General features: G+C 41.9%; 2 protein-coding genes across 2 annotated transcripts; one reads left to right on the top strand and one right to left on the bottom strand.

The window, feature by feature from the left end:
- Window positions 1-6547: 6547 nt before the first annotated feature.
- rhov (ras homolog family member V) lies at window positions 6548-9828 on the bottom strand. The gene is made up of 3 exons (XM_046059832.1): window positions 9338-9828; window positions 8843-8901; window positions 6548-8471 (listed from the first exon to the last, which is right to left on the bottom strand). The coding sequence occupies exons 1-3, from the start codon at window positions 9540-9542 to the stop codon at window positions 8025-8027; spliced, it is 711 nt and encodes a 236-aa protein (XP_045915788.1). The 5' UTR covers window positions 9543-9828; the 3' UTR covers window positions 6548-8024.
- Window positions 9829-10204: 376 nt separating this feature from the next.
- vps18 (VPS18 core subunit of CORVET and HOPS complexes) lies at window positions 10205-16342 on the top strand. The gene is made up of 9 exons (XM_046059831.1): window positions 10205-10650; window positions 10777-10918; window positions 11136-11227; window positions 11692-11945; window positions 12212-12565; window positions 12728-13990; window positions 14175-14384; window positions 14531-14767; window positions 15443-16342. The coding sequence occupies exons 1-9, from the start codon at window positions 10548-10550 to the stop codon at window positions 15737-15739; spliced, it is 2952 nt and encodes a 983-aa protein (XP_045915787.1). The 5' UTR covers window positions 10205-10547; the 3' UTR covers window positions 15740-16342.
- The last annotated feature ends 490 nt before the right edge of the window (window positions 16343-16832 follow it).

The raw sequence follows: 16832 nt of genomic DNA, 5'->3' as shown, positions 1-16832 counted from the left end.
ATCTGTTAAGCATGGTGGAGGTAATATGATGGTCTGGGGTTGCTTTGGTGCTGGTAAGGTGGGAGATTTGTACAGGGTAAAAGGGATTCTGAATAAGGAAGGCTATCACTCCATTTTGCAACGCCATGCCATACCCAGTGGACAGCGCTTGATTGGAGCCAATTTCATCCTACAACAGGACAATGACCCTAAACACACCTCCAAATTGTGCAAGAACTATTTAGAGCAGAAGCAGGCAGCTGGTATTCTATCGGTAATGGAGTGGCCAGCGCAGTCACCAGATCTGAACCCCATTGAGCTGTTGTGGGAGCAGCTTGACCGTATGGTACGCAAGAAGTGCCCATCCAACCAATCCAACTTGTGGGAGCTGCTTCTGGAAGCGTGGGGTGCAATTTCTCCAGATTACCTCAACAAATTAACAGCTAGAATGCCAAAGGTCTGCAATGCTGTAATTGCTGCAAATGGAGGATTCTTTGACGAAAGCAAAGTTTGATGTAAAAAAGATCTTATTTCAAATACAAATCATTATTTCTAAACTTGTCAATGTCTTGACTCCATTTTCTATTCATTTCACAACGTATGGTGGTGAATAAGTGACTTTTCAGGAAAACACAAAATTGTTTGGGTGACCCCAAACTTTTGAACGGTAGTGTATATATTCTAAGCTAATGTAATGTTCAAAAATACTGATTCCTATGAATGTGAACTCATGTTTTTTTTCTCAAGCAGATAAAGGCACCCCTACACAGACACACTCCTTAGATGGTGACACAACAGGCTGAGTAAGCCGATTTACTGTGCTCTGAGTAACTGGACAGCAACCAGTCACTCTCTGCTGAACAAGTGTACACACGCCTTATTGTTCTCTCAAAGTTGACTGAAACACACAATATCTATTGTCATTAACATCAGAGTACATCATGTGTCATACTCATTAATGTCTGCTTGCCTGTTTTGGGGAAAGTGTGTGTATATGTACATGTACCGTTTACCCACAGTACTTCATTTTGATTGTCATGTATCATTTAACTGTATACATGTGTATTGGTCTCTGTACACGTACACGTGTGTATCCACACCAGTGTAGGCGGGGGTACATGGAACAACAAGGGTTTTGTCGACTTGCATCATGCCCTCACTTGCTTTACTGCCACCATGTGTGTTGTGTGGATGTCACAACACCCCCTGCCTCCCTCCTCTCCTTACCCCCTCAACGCCACTGTGAGAACACCTCACCCCCTTGATTCCCAGACGTGTACACACCCAATGTGCAGACTCACAGCCAATCAAATCACACACTTCCCAGGTACAAGTAACACTCATTATTAGATCCCGAACATGGTTAACTGTCACTTTTCAAAAGTAAGAATCAAAAACACTGACACAGTTGTATTATCTGTTCATCTCCTTTCGGCTTGGCTACAGATTAAGATGCGGCTTGATAAACTGCGTGAAACCAATCTCAATGTTAATGCTTGATGGGTTTATTTTTGTATTTACTGTAACTGTGACATTACAAAATATACCTCTTTATACAATAGAGAAGCCAACACATCTTAAATCTAACCCGAATATATTTCAATATGTCATACTATACTGGATTGTCCTACCAAAGCAATTTAATATTAGTATTTATATTATATTTAATTTACCATATTACTTACTTAAAATGTATCTTATTTTTCAAAGAAATTCCTGGTCGTGTTTTGGCTAGTGAATACTATAATCTGAATTGGCCAAAAATCACTCCCAGGATCACAGTATTCTCGTTAAAAATGGTATGCACCTCCACCAGTCTAATTTTACATCCTGACGTTTGTCACAAAAGCAAACCCTGTTTTTAGCTGCACATTTAATATCCACAACCACTGTGTATCTCACACTTGATAATGATGTCTAGTTGGGTTCCCCTCCAGCCAAGACATTCAGGGCTTTTCACAACAGATAGCTTATGACAGTTTTAATTCAAATCAGAAGGAAGGTGCTAAGATCTGACAAGGATGACTACTACTCTCCACTCTGGTAAGATAATACAGTCATTTACACGTGATCTTCAAGAGAATGGGTTGTCAGACCTGCTGAGAGGACAGTGTGTTGAAAAGACTGTGACACCTTCAGTGAGTAAACCATCACCTAGACTTTCATCAGATTGCATCTGTTGTTCATCATAGAGGCTAGCTCACACTTACAACATACAGGGCTTGATGGTTTCACAATAAAAAAGATCAAGTTATGTTGTACAAAGAAAATTCAGCATAATCTAATTTATTTTTAAAAGTGGTCTTTTGGATGAATTGTTAAAGGAATATGTGTCTATTACACTACTATAACCAAATTTAAGAAGGTTTTTGCAACATTAAAATATTTATTTTCATAGCAGTAGTTAACTAGTAGCCGTTGTTGCAACTGTACTGTACCAGTCGTACAATTAACCCTTCATAATGTGCATGACTTGCAGCACTGGTGCCCACACTGTTAAGCACATTAACTTCTTAGTACTGTTAGCCTGTACCACATACTGCTTATTGCGATATTCTATCATTTGCACCTATTCTAATATTAGTACTTGTACTTGTACTTGTTCATGCTGCACAATGTTGTGTCTGTTGGTTGCTGTTTTCTTTTGTGTATATTGGGGCATCACATGTGGACTCTGTCTGTGACTAGTTTTTATGTGTATTTCCTTTTTATGTGCCTCCATTGCCAATCAGCTTGGGATAATAAAATTAATCAACAAAGAAGTGTCACAACATGATTGTGAATTCAGTGAAAGCTGCAGACGTTACACACCAGTCATCCCTATTTACACCACAAAACACAACACTTCACATCTGAGCTGTGGAGAGCTGGTGGTGTCCTGAATGTCTTTGGGTCGTCAGTGACAGAATGAGTCCTGAGACGGCTTGTTTGAAGTGCTAATCACCTCACCGTTCCCCGAGTGCAATACACGCTCTTCAGTTGTTTCATCTCAAAAGCTGGATGTACTTCAGTTGTGCACGACTTTGATCATGTGTGGTCATTGATGGTCACTCTGAAGTCACTATGTCCCTTGATGACTGCAGATTAACATGAAGGGAAAAACTGGCAACATACAGTAGAAAGAGCATTTTACCATCCCTGTGTATTACTCAACTGCATGAATGAGCCCAGCAGATTCATGGAGGCGAACTAAAGCTGTTGACTGTGGGACAGAAATAACCGTTGTTGCCTCCAGGCACAGTCACAGCCAGGAAGTGGGACGATTCTCACACCGAAACTGACAGTTTATGTTTTGACAGAATTTATGAGAGTTTTTTTTTTTGTTTAACTTGCACTGTTAATGTGACTGACAGGTTGGCTTTTGTTATGCAAATGAACTCTAATTGAATTACCTGAGAAATAGGGAAATAGTACTTATATGCAATTTAAACATTTTATGGAGTTTCAGCTCTGTTTTTTCGTGTTCATGTTTCCCCTTAATTCTGAATCACCCAACCATAATATCACACACACACACACCTTACACAGATTTTCAGAAACACACAACCAGCCAGTAGGTGAAATACAATAACAACAACAAATCACAACAGAGAGTTTTTTGTCCGTGTGAAAGAGACGCTGTGAGCCACGCCAAGTCTCCCCCAAAGCATAACTGTTCAAACTGCCAATTTGGATGACCAAGGAGCAGCAGTAGTGAGCCAATAGGCTTTGTCCTCGGCCAGGCAGACCTGTCGGTGCACCTGCTGATTCCCAGGCCTCCTTGCCAATCTTCGACTACAGTGAAACCCGGCAAGAGTGAAACTGGCCCTGAGCCAGGGGAAGAGCTGGATGACTACTTCTGACACAATCACTAAAAGCAGGGGATCCTAGGGAGGAGGAGAGGACCAGCCCTGTGTAGAGATAAATAAATGACTAACCATGAGAAGAGAAGGAGAGAAGGAGGAGAAGGAACAGTTCACTGAACTCCTGGGAACCTAAAATCCTAAACCTAAAAACATGGCCTTCACGATTGCTCAATGAGTGCACTATGACTGCCCAACCTGTATGTGTCTTCACTGCATTATGTGTGACTGTATAAACTCAAGCATTTAAGACATGACATTTTTTAAATTTATTTTGTTCCCCATGTTTTGCCTTTGAATGAAAGGTGTAAAAACAGCTTCAGTGGAAAATAGTCCAAAATAAGACATGGCATTTAAGTGTTTCTCAAATGAGTCTCGTGACCTGCCTTGACAGGGCTGCTACCTTTGATGTTTATAACCATAGTGCTCCTGACCTTCCCCTGCCCTCACACAAAGCTGAACATCCCTTGCTTTCAGCAAAACACATACACACACGTGGCAAGGCATCATAACCTTTTGATTAACAGTGATCATGCTTGAAAGTGTTCCCTCGACTCCTTCTGAGCTCTTTAAACAACTGAGTGCTTATAGATGCCTGTCTATACTGACAGGTTTATTGTTATTGTTAATTTCAATTTTGGTCTTGTTTCTGTAATTATGTACATCATCTCTAAGTCATGATAATGTCCCACTGACTAAATAAATTGCTGAAATTTAGGAACATGGCAACATTGCAGCAAAGTCTGCAGTTTAGCGAGATTATTTAAATTTCAAATTTGATGGGTGGGTCAATTATTCAATTCTTGAATAGGGTGACAGCTGTGGCCACCAATAGTTACCAGTTCTCAGCAATTAACCTGGTGAATACAATGTTATTATTATTGAAAATGGATAAAAATTTGACCCAACTTGTAATAAAAAACGGTGTTGTGTTGAAGTCTGTTCCCCTTATATAGTGTCTCCCTTCCCTGAAAATAGTGTTAAGCGCTGCCCTCCAAGGTTGGGGTTAAGGCTTTAGTTAGAAGTGAAGTTAAGGTTATGCATTGTAGAGATAGCTGGTTGTGGTTAAGTTAAAGATGGGTTGAGTTTAGGCATCGCAGAAGAGGACTTTTTGGAGTTAAGGCTACGGTTAGGTTCAAGTTAAGTCAACACAACACCGGAGATGATTCCTTTAACCTGCATTAGCTGTTCATTCAGCCCGTTGGGGGCAGTGCAACAAGCTGTAAACATGACATTAACATATGATTCCTTTTTAAAATAGATATTGTGAATGTGTTAGCAAACAGTAGCTTATTTACACATTGAGCAGACGCAGAGCAACATTAGCATTCATTTGAAGTTGTGTTTCTGGCCAAGTGATGTTTTTAAGTCCAGTGTTCACCCTTGTTTTAGTTCTGTTTGGGTCTTTGCCAACTTCTGGGGTAAATATCTGGTTCTTAAGTTGCTACATGAGCCACTATGTTCACCAGCTAGCCACTAACTTTGTTTACCACTTGGTGCTGGCAGGTAGCGCACAGTGGGCTATTAGATATTTTTCACTAAAACAGCTGCTAAAACAATGCTGATAAAAGTGGTAACAGCGAACCGGAACAGTTGAGTTCCAGGCTGAAAAACCGAAACCATGATTTGAAAGACACTAAAGAGAAAACTTTACATTATCCAAATCATTTGATCCACTGTTAACTTTAAGTCCTTATATACAGTACTTTTAACATCCGTCTTAGAATCGCAGTGGATCAAACTTTCCAAACCTTAATGGCTACCATCAGCTGGTCCATGAGGGTCAAATCAAAGTTCATCATGGGTCTAACTGGGTTAGCAGTGTCAGATAACACTAGCGCCTCTCTGTGACCTCTCCATGTGAGGTCATTTGGCCGAGACGAAGGATGCCTTGCTTTAACCCATTAATAACAGTCGGTCAAACAGAACCCTGGCACATGCCCGTGCGATGGATGGCACACTGACTAATGGCAAACAGATTGATGTGTTGTATCCTCTGGCTCATCTGTGACTCATCCACCCTGCTCAGAACAAATGCAATGCAGAGCTGTCAGGTTCACACGTTTTTTTATAACCCATTCTCCACTCTGTCTTGATCTCTTTTCCTGTCATGTTTACTTCACTTTGCTGTACAAAGAATCCTCTGTCTATGTATGTTTCTCAAACTTAGGTTAAATACAAGCATAAAAGCATTTATGCGGTTTTCACAGTCACTCCCCTATCAGACAAATGTCAGTGACACTGTCAAGTTTCATAAACAATGTGCACACTCCATTGTTGTGATAAAGCAGCACATTGCTACTATTTACTCTCAATCAGTGAATGTGACTCAATCACTGATTTGAATGCCATTCTCCCATGTACCATAGCCCCTTTGAAAGAGGCACAATCAGACACAGCAATCAGTCACAGCATGGCACTGCCAAACCCCATCAGCAGTCATGTGGATTGTATTAGAATTGGTCAACCCAAGGCACAGCTGGAGGTCCGAGGTTACTTATCATATCCTTGGACAGAGACGGTTCAGGAAAAGTACCTGGTGTGGTAAGTAAGATTATTCAGACTCCCTGCAGAGGACAGGGCTCACTGCTTTTTAATGATTTTGGTGACTCTTTTAAAGTCTTCACTGAATGTAAAGTAGTCGATACAATCAGACTTGATTGTGAATTGCCAGGTCATAACAATGCCGGCAAGCTGTTCTAAAAATATACGTAACACTGAAGCTATAATTTGCACTTCATTTATTTGCATCACGTCACTCCGACATGTAAAAAAGACACACAGGTTAGAGAATGTGAGGGTAAATTGAGAACAAAATGTAAAAAAAAAAAGGTTGTGGAGTACATTAATGCATTTAAAATCCACATCTTATCTAATATTTCATATACATAAACATGACAAATTACCTGTTTTTACAAACAGAATAATATACATTTAGCTGACTTCCACAAGAAGCATAGTAAAGCCTAGCCCTGGCTCTGGTCACTTGTATATCCATCAAAATATGACTGTCTTTTGCACATGAATCACAGACACAAGGCTTTAAGTGTATTACTTTACACTTATATTCAAGCAGAGGCAATTTAGCGTCCTCTGTACCCTGTACACAGCGGGAGATAAGGAGTGTATTGAGCATATAAACAAAGAGGGGCGAATAAAAAAAGCCATGCTGAAGGTGGTGGTGGGTGGATCCGCAGGGTGGAAGTTAAGACTCCAGCAGAGCTTGCTTTTACAGATGCAGATTGATGGGAGACGGGGACAAAGAGGCAAAGGTTACTGCTCCCATGCAGCCTTTTACCTCAGGCAAGAGGATTTTCAAACAAGCTCCTGTGCATGTGAGAATTAAGACAGTTAAAATACATTTGTTCCTGATTTGTCACAAACACATCGTCCTGCTGTTTTCCTTCCTCATAGATGTTAAATCTGTTGATATAATTCCAATTAAATGTAAACGTGAGGGGTGAGAAGATTGTTAGTCGATGAACTTGAAGATAAGAGAAAACCCAAACCGGCCAGTGGCGCTTTCTCACACAGGTAACAATGTGGCACCTCGCACCGCAACCTACAGCTGCTGCATATAAATAGGCTGGTGTAGCCAGACAGCAGGACTACAACAGAGAAGTGGCTAACGCCCATCTGCTCAAACACAGACCGGACACTTTCTGTTTCTCTCTTGCTTACTTTAAAGGCTGCAGCTGGTGGTAAAGCACAGCATGCAAATTCACAACATTTACATCATGGCCTGCCTTCTCTCTCTGTCGCTGTATAGTGGGCAACTTGATATGTGTGCCTCCATTAAAGTCTCAATCCACTGCCCTTTTCTCTGAAGTGAGTCACGAGTGATGCTTACACACAAAATCATACACACATTTTTTATATATAATGTGTTTTTTTCTATTTGCCTGGAACAAGAAAACATTTGGATATAATGTAAACAACACTGCAGTCCAGACCCTGGCTTAGAATGACCCACAATCCTCTCTGCTGTCTCCGCAGATGTAAGTTCCCAATGCTCACTGTGCTCACTGTGTTTTGTTTCCCTTGCACCATTTGGCATCCCAGAGTAAAATAAGCCAAATACTTAACAGGGAAAGATGCTGAACTGCCACAGATCAGAGATGCGACATCAAGCGAAAGAAAAAAAGATTTAAATAAATTAGAGTTTTGTCCACAACCCACAGGGTTAACAGTTTGTTTCTGAGTTCAGATGAAGCAGAAGAACTTCTTCCAGCTGTATCTGGAGAAAGCTTTAGTGCGCCTGTCAGAAAACCTCCTCTTCTTGGTCTTGCGGGCTTTGTTCTTAATGGCAGCAAAGATGGCCGCATCAAATGCCTCCTTCAGGTTCTTTTGGGTGAGTGACGAACACTCTATGTAGTCTGCAGCCCTGATCTTTTCCGCCAAACTCCGGGCCCGGGAGCTCAGAATGGGCTTGACATTAGATCGGTCCAGGTTGATGAGGACGTTCACGTCTAGTAAGAGGTCCGATTGAGTCCCAACAAGAACGATGGGCGAGGATGGGTTATGAGCCCGGATCTCTGACACCCACTTTTTGGTGATGTTCTGAAATGAGATGGGGTTGACCATGCTGAAGCACAGGAGAAAGACGTCCGTGTGGGCATAGGAGACAGCCCTGAATTCATCAAACTCCTCCTGAAAGGAACATAAAGACAGAAAGCACAAGTTAGTTTCAATCAAACTGTGTGCAGACATGATCAAGGAATAAGTGACAGAGACTGACTCACTAAAGTGTCAGGAAAATATCTTACTGAGCACACGTTGGATTAAGCAGGGATGTGATTCATAACATTAAAAACAATAAGTATATTATATTAACAAAAGGGGATTTGATGTTATAATTTTGTGTAACAGATAGATTATCACTTGACACAATTAACTCAAAATCAGAAAACGTAAGTATTTGGGACTACATATTCAATATTAAAAATCCACCTGTAACAATAATATGATGATGTTATTTGTCTATATAATTCACTAATATGATATTGAACTAATAGTCTTACCTGTCCAGCAGTGTCCAGAAGCTGAACTTTGACCGGAGATCCTTCTACTTGGACCTGACCTGTTGGAAACCCATAACATGAATCAGTCAGTATCAATTTAGTTTCAGACATATTTCAAAATAAGAAAACATTTTAAACATCAAAATCACACTTTCACAAACCTACCTAAAATGCATGCAAACTAATTATTACTAATATTATTATAATTAAAATGTAGTCTACATATGTAAAAGTTAAGTTAAGCCCTTCAAATGGTAGCCTATCTTTTGTCTGTATCAGTGACACACACTAAAATCTCTTCAGAATAGCATATTCAGACTTGTATTTAAAAATTATGGCATATTGACTTGTAAGCAGTGACAAGTCCAAAACTCCCCCAATAACCTCCATATACCAAAAAACAACTCACTCCTTATTGTAGGCTATTGTGAAATTAGAAAAAAAAATGTGAAAGGCAAAATAAAAGTCGGCTACAGGTATTGTATGATCACTCACCAGAGAAGACATCAAAGCCAGTCTGTTTGTATTCTGTCGGGTATCCATTGGAGGTGTAGCTGACAATCATGCTGGTCTTCCCGACGGCTCCGTCTCCGACCAGCATACAGCTGATAACACCGGGCTCCAGCTCATCCTCCCGGGTCAATCCGCAAGCGGAGGGGACTCGGGACTCGTGGTAAAAGTAATCCATATGAGGTGGCATGTCGAGCTGCACATTCAACTTTTGAAGCAGACTCTCCTCCTTTCCGAGCTCCGTGAGACTGGATGCTATAGAGTCAGTGGAGGGGTCCGTCTCTCACATACCGCCGGGCCGCCTATCCTGTTCTGACTGACGGGTTACATTTGTGGGGCTGGAGGTTTGGCAAGTTTGTACTCACACAGGTTGTGATTTGCATAGACACTCCCACCGAGCAAAGAGAGAAAGGGGATAGCTTTCTACATAGATAGCTAATTGTTTTAGGCCTATTGTTTTTTTTAATGTATTTGTATTTCTTGGGTGTATTTTTAAATAGCCTAGGCTTTTTTATTTATGCAAGTAAGTTTAATTTTCCGGTATGATACTTGTTTTCCTGCCACACGCCCAGGGTCTGCAATACAATGGTTATACTGCTTTGTTGTTTGCAAATACATTGTTTACTAAAGTAGCCTACACAAACGATAGATTAGGGAAATGGAAATGTATTATATACATTAAATAACACCAAAGTACATTAAAACTTTACTGAGTGAAAAAAATTATTGTCACAGAGGCACATAGGAGTTTATTTGTAATATTTTTCAATGCTGCTAAATGCATTACATTTAATAAAAAATCACTCCCTCTACGTTTGGGCGAACAGCGACCCCCTGTGATGGAGACAAGCACCAAATGTGATCACATGACTCCTTGTGTCACCTGATTCTCCGAGTTCACCCTGTGTTGTGTAGTCGGAAGCTTAGCTAGCTGTTATGATACAGATTTAATATATTCCAATGTTTGCTACAGCGTAAGACATTATATTGAATATATTGCTTCTCAATTTAGACGCATGCGTACGTTAGAGAGAAAGTACGCTTGTGTGCCCTTAACGGGTGGACTTTGTGATAGCTAGTTAGCTGTGTAACGTTAGCCATGTCGTCTTAGGATTGTTTTAATTCGCCAGTCTCTTTATCTGTTGAGCATTCGTTTGAAGGTAGTAACATACGGTGGAATAACGTACATTCAACCATGGCTTCAATTCTCGATGAGTACGAGGACTCACAGAACACCAGGCAAAGTGCGCAGCAGCACAGCCGCTTGTCAACGGCCAACATCGGGATAACCCACTCAGGTAGGTCGCCCTCATCTGCAAGGATGCTGTGGCGTTATTGTTTCTTTTTAGGAATGTTAAACCACACACTTTTAAATATTGCAGCCATTTTGTTGACTCAATGCTTTCACTTTTCCCCGACGGCAGGCTTTGTGAACGTGAGACTTGAGGAAGAGAAGCCGATATTCAACAAGCAGAGGATCGACTTCACACCGCCTGAAAAGATAAACCATCTTGCAGTCTGCAACAATCAGCTATGCATGAGTCTGGGAAAGGACACCCTGCTGAGGCAAATAACATCATCATACGCACTTAAAACGCTGTGTTAATGGTCACTAATGTTTGCGTGGTTTTGATTGGATTACTCTGATTTAATGGCTGTTCTCCTCTCTGATTAGTACTTATCTGTTGTTAGCCATTGCTGTTTGTTGGACCTTCTAAAAGAGTTGTGAATGCAGCTGACAGGAGCTGTTGATACTAATGTTTCATGTTCTGTTTTTATACAGGATTGACTTAGCCAAGCCCGATCAACCTAATCAGATTGAATTAGGAAGGAAAGATGAAAGTAAAGTGCACAAACTTTTCCTGGACCCCACTGGTGAGAAAAGGCACAATGATCATTCAGATTATCATTTGAAAACATTGCTCATATGCCATAATAAAACAACTAAATTAAAGATTGTGTGTTTTGATTATACTTCATGTGAGTATGTCTTATATCATATGATTATCTCCAGATTTGCTTCAGGTTTTTAAATTAAATTGATTGTGAAGACTTCAGTCTTTAGCCAAAGGACTGTATTTATTGGGTATTCTGTAGTAACTCATAAGGTACAGCAACATGGGACTATTGCTTTCCACAAAGTACTGCGTACTACCTGGTATGGCTTAGCTTGGGTTAATGTGAAATTCTTTCAAACTGCATTTTTTATGTGATGAAATTTAAAAATGTCTCAGAGACTGCAGCAACCCTTCAAGCTGTCAAATGAAACGGCGGCAGTGTCATGGTTTTGACTTAACAACAGCAGCAGCTATGTCCTCCTCCATATTTTCCCTCTGCAGGCTCCCATCTGCTAATCAGCCTGAGCACCACCAGCGAGTGTCTGTACCTCAACAGGAACACGCAGAAGGTGCGCAATCTGTCCCGCTGGAGAGGCCACCTCATTGAGAGCGTGGGCTGGAACAAGCTGCTGGGCAGCGAGACCAACACAGGACCCATCCTGGTTGGCACCAGTCAAGGCATCATCTTTGAGGCTGAGATCTCTGCAACTGAGGGGAGCCTGTTCAACACCAATCCTGATCAATACTTCCGACAGGTCAGAGCATGTGTGGTCACACCCGTTATGTATGGTGTGTAGTATGTGTTATCAAGTTTCAACACAGTTGGTCATGTTTACACAAATTTTTTAAACTCATCCAACTACAACAATATCTCAAAGTGCAAAACTTTGCCATAAGAATGTACATGTTGTGTATATACTTTGTTTGGTGGTATTTTCAGGTTAATCAAAAACAGTAGAAAATACTGACCTACATATTATGTTATGCAACTCAACACCAGCGTATTTTCTTCCTGCGGCAGGTCCACTCCCTGGAGGAGGATGGGAGGCCTGCCCCAGTCTGCTGCCTGGAGGTGGAGCGGGGCCTGGAGAACAAGTACTTCATCATCGCCACCACCCGCAAACGCCTTTTCCAGTTTGTGGGCAAGGTGGCCGAGGGGTCAGAGCAGCAGGGCTTCAGCTCCATCTTCAGCCAGAACCAGGACCTGCTGCCCAGTTTCCAGGAGTTTCCGGCCAACATGGGCTACAGCGAGATCACCTTCTACACCTCGAAGCTTCGCACCTCCCCCAAGGCGTTTGCCTGGATGATGGGTAATGGAGTTCTTTATGGTCAGCTGGACTATGTCAGGCCTGATTCCCTGCTGAGTGATGTGCAGGTAAGTGTGTGTGAGAATGTTTTTCATTCAACAGATCTTGTTAGCTCAAACAAATGCATATCTCAATAATGTTTAGTTCTCCCCTCCCCGCATTCACCTTTGTTCTCTTTGTTTTTGTGTTTCAAATACTTCCTCCATATTTCTTCCCTTCCAATCCAACAGGTATGGGAGTACACCCAGGAAATTGACCTCAGTGTCAACAAGCCCATCTCCATTGTGCTGACACAGTTCCACTTCCTGTTGCTGCTCCATGACCGAGTTAAGGCCATCTGCACTCTGAATGGACAGGTGGTATACGAGGATGTGTTCCCAGATAAGTTTGGCACCCTTAAGAAGATGATCAAGGACCCAGTTGGTGGGCTGGTGTGGATCTACACTGAGCGGGCAGTTTTCCGGTACCACGTCCAGCGCGAAGCCAGGGACGTTTGGCAGATGTACATGAGCATGAATAAATTTGATCTGGCCAAAGAGTACTGCCGGGACCGGCCCGAGTGCATGGACATGGTGCTAGCCAAGGAGGCTGAGCACTGCTTCCAGAACAAGCGATACCTTGAGAGCGCCAAGTGCTATGCGCTGACACAGAACTACTTTGAAGAGATAGCACTCAAGTTCATCGAAGCCAAACAAGAGGAAGCCCTAAAGGAGTTCTTACTGAAGAAACTGAGTAATTTGAAACAGAGCGAGAGAACGCAGATCACCTTGCTGGTCACCTGGCTAGCTGAGCTCTACCTGAACCGGCTTGGCCAGCTGGAGAGCGACGGTAACAGCATAATTTTCCAGGAGACCCGTGATGAGTTTCGCAACTTCCTCAGCAACTCCAAGCACAAGGAGTGCCTGTACAACAACCGCAGCACCATCTACGACCTGCTGGCCAGTCACGGCAACGTGGATGACATGGTCTACTTCTCAGTCGTTATGCAGGACTACGAGAGAGTGATATCCCACTACTGCCAGCATGACGACTACAGTGCTGCTCTGGACGTGCTCTCCAAGCACTGTGATCAGAAGCTTTTTTACAAGTTCTCCCCCGTCCTCATGCAGCATATTCCCAAAAAAGTAGTAGATGCGTGGATTCAGATGGGCAAGCGGCTGGACCCGAAGAAGCTCATCCCGGCTCTGATGAACTACAGCCAGATGGGCAGCACCCAGCAGATCAGTGAAACCATCCGCTACATGGAGTTCTGTGTGTACGAGCTGACTGTGATTGAGGAGGCCATCCACAACTACCTGCTGTCGCTCTATGCCAAGTATAAGCCGGACTCTCTGCTGTGGTATCTGGAGCAGGCGGGTACACACGCCTCGGAGATCCACTATGACTTGAAGTACGCCCTGAGGCTGTGTGCCGAACATGGCTACCTCCAGGCCTGTGTCCTGGTTTACAGGATTATGGAACTGTACGAGGAGGCGGTGGATCTTGCTTTACAAGTTAGTGATGTTATTTTTGGGGGGTCAGAATTGCATGTGAATAAATACTATTAACAAATAACATATCAATCTGTATTTTTATTGTTATGGATACATAATTATCCAGATCATTGGCAAGAATCTTAGTTTTTAAAATCTTTGACAGAATTTGAGTAACTGTATGTAATGTATTTATCGTCCACAGGTGGATGTAGACTTGGCCAAGTCATGTGCAGACCTGCCTGAAGATGACGAGGAGCTGAGGAAAAAGCTTTGGCTGAAGATCGCCCGGCATGTGGTGCAGGAGGAGAAAGATGTGAAGAAAGCCATGAACTGTCTGTCCAGCTGCAACCTGCTCAAGATTGAAGACATCCTGCCCTTCTTCCCAGATTTTGTCACGATTGACCACTTTAAGGTCTTTATCAAAGTATTTCCTATCTGGTTTTGGATATTAATGAGAAATACACAGTTTTTTTTCTTCCCATTTTGGAGGTGAACCTGAGTGTCCGTTTCTTTCTTCAAGTGAATGTACTTTATCCTCTGTTCATTGTGGCTTCTCAGGAGGCCATCTGCAGCTCCCTGGAGGAGTACAACCAGCACATCGAGGAGCTGAAGCAGGAAATGGAGGAGGCCACGGAGAGCGCTAAACGTATCAGAGAAGACATCCAGGAAATGAGGAACAAATACGGCGTGGTGGATTCTCAAGAAAAGTGTGCCGCTTGTGACTTCCCATTGCTCAACAGGCCCTTTTATCTGTTCCTTTGTGGACACATGTTCCACTATGACTGCCTGTTCCAGGTAACTCTGCAAGGCTGCTTCCAAACTACTTTTTCAGTGTCAATATCTGCCACTGCACACACCACATGTTCTCTTTTGCTTTTCTTTAATTAATTCACAAACCGTCTTATAAAACTATTATCATGTTTGTCTTACTTCAAAGGATACATTTAGGATACATCTCCCATGTGACGCTTTTTTGCTTTCGGGTTGTCCATCCGTCCCAATCTCTTGAACGCACGTTTCAGGGATGCCTTGAGGGAATGTGGCCACAAATTAAGTGATTTCATTAGAATTTGGTTGTCAAATGTCAGACAGCATTGACAGCATGTCAAATGACCTCACAAAACATTTTTCTGGCCATAACCCAAGAATTGATGTTTCACAGTTGGTCGGACAGTGAATTGGTGACACTTTTTGACTAATAGGTCAAGGTCACTGTGACCTCAATATGACCTTGAAAAACAAGTTATTGATCATTTCACTTAAGGGTCATAGAGGGGCTTTGCATCTAAAAACACCAGTTGAAAACAGAAGCACCACATTTTATGTAGATATACACTAAGGATCCATCTTTAAATAGAAATCAAGTTCATGTGTTCCTTTTTATCCAATACATCTATGATAAACCATAATGAATCAGTTCAACAATGTATTGTTGACTGGAATCAATCAAATTTTTCTTCTACCTTCTAGGAAGTGACCCCTCACCTGACGCCCTATAAGCAGAATCGTCTGGAGGAGCTGCAGAAAAAGCTGGCTTCAACCACGCAAACGTCCAAGTCACGCCACCGCCCAGTGCCCAAGGACGAAGGAGACACTTCCAGCCTGGGAAAGGGCAATGCAGGCACAAGCCGCGAGCAGATAAAATCAGACATGGATGACATCATTGCGTCTGAATGTGTGTACTGCGGCGAACTGATGATCAAGTCCATCGACAAGCCTTTCATTGATCCACAGAAATTTGAGGAGGAGAAATCAAGCTGGCTATGAATAAGGCCTCCTCATCTCTCTATGTGAAAAGACGTGACAGTCCACCTTCTATATGTCAATGAAACTGCACCATCCATAAGACTGAGCCATTCAGTGTATACAGACATTCACCTGATTGCCTGTTGGTAGTGCCTACTGCTGAAAACTTTTATCAGTTTCAGTTCTCTACAGAAGACACTTATTTTGTTGGCAGTATTTGAAGCAGATTTAAAGACCTTTGTATGGAAGTGTGTAGTAAAAGGTGGACATTGTGGGCAATGATACAAGATGAGGTGGTGATGTAAAATATTGCCAGGGATATACAGTGCATACAATGTGCCTGATCGTCTGATTATACCGGTAGAAAAGGATTCAAAAGCTAGAATCAGATATAACTGCACTATAGATCTGCTGACTACATTAGGTCATGCACCTGTTTTGTCTATTGAAAACATAATCTGCACTTAAGACAATATCTGTGATTCCTTAGTTCAGTTCAACCACTCTGCTCTACAGCTCTGTGTTTGTCTAACAGTTAGTGTGGAGCAGATTAACAAACTGTTATTTCATGTACTCGATGTTTTGCAATTCATTTATGGCACATTAAAGCTTCAGTCAGTACTATTCTGGTTTAAAGTGTGAATAAATATTAATTATGATTTATTAGCTGTACTGAGAGAAATTAATACCCTTCATCACGGTTCGATTAGGGGGTATCTACAGCTGCCTGGAGGAGTACAAAAAAATCAGCACTTAAGGCATGGAGAACTATACTTTCGCAGCATAAGAGAAAATGGGTAACTCAGGGTTTGGGTGTAAGCCTTGATATAACAGGAAGATTTTAGTTTAGGTCACTGTGACAGCAAGCATCACAGTTTGGATCCTGACCAGCCTCATGATGAAAATGAATAATCATTACCACTATAAATTTACTATAAATGTTCATACATTTTAATTTGTTAAAAACATCTGGAAGTCACTGTCAACACTAGACACAGAATAATGTTATAATTATCACATTTTATTGTGGATATCCAACTGCCTCACCATACCTAAAACGGAGTTCCCTTCTGATGACGTAAGACGTAGCTCGGCAATCTTCGCAGTGAGCAGA

This window comes from Micropterus dolomieu, linkage group LG10 (genome assembly GCF_021292245.1).
Source record: "Micropterus dolomieu isolate WLL.071019.BEF.003 ecotype Adirondacks linkage group LG10, ASM2129224v1, whole genome shotgun sequence".
Taxonomy (NCBI): domain Eukaryota; kingdom Metazoa; phylum Chordata; class Actinopteri; order Centrarchiformes; family Centrarchidae; genus Micropterus; species Micropterus dolomieu.
This window is presented reverse-complemented; position numbering and strand designations above follow the sequence as displayed.

Excerpts from the sequence above, each read along its gene's own strand:
- rhov (XM_046059832.1), bottom strand. The coding sequence starts at position 9,542 with ATGCCACCTCATATGGATTACTTTTACCACGAGTCCCGAGTCCCCTCC. Across the intron at positions 8,902-9,337 it reads TGGCTTTGATGTCTTCTCTG|GTCAGGTCCAAGTAGAAGGA; the intron begins GTGAGTGATCAT and ends GGTTTCCAACAG. Across the intron at positions 8,472-8,842 it reads TTCTGGACACTGCTGGACAG|GAGGAGTTTGATGAATTCAG; the intron begins GTAAGACTATTA and ends TGTTCCTTTCAG.
- vps18 (XM_046059831.1), top strand. The coding sequence starts at position 10,548 with ATGGCTTCAATTCTCGATGAGTACGAGGACTCACAGAACACCAGGCAA. Across the intron at positions 12,566-12,727 it reads CCCTGCTGAGTGATGTGCAG|GTATGGGAGTACACCCAGGA; the intron begins GTAAGTGTGTGT and ends CCAATCCAACAG. Across the intron at positions 14,768-15,442 it reads ACTATGACTGCCTGTTCCAG|GAAGTGACCCCTCACCTGAC; the intron begins GTAACTCTGCAA and ends TCTACCTTCTAG.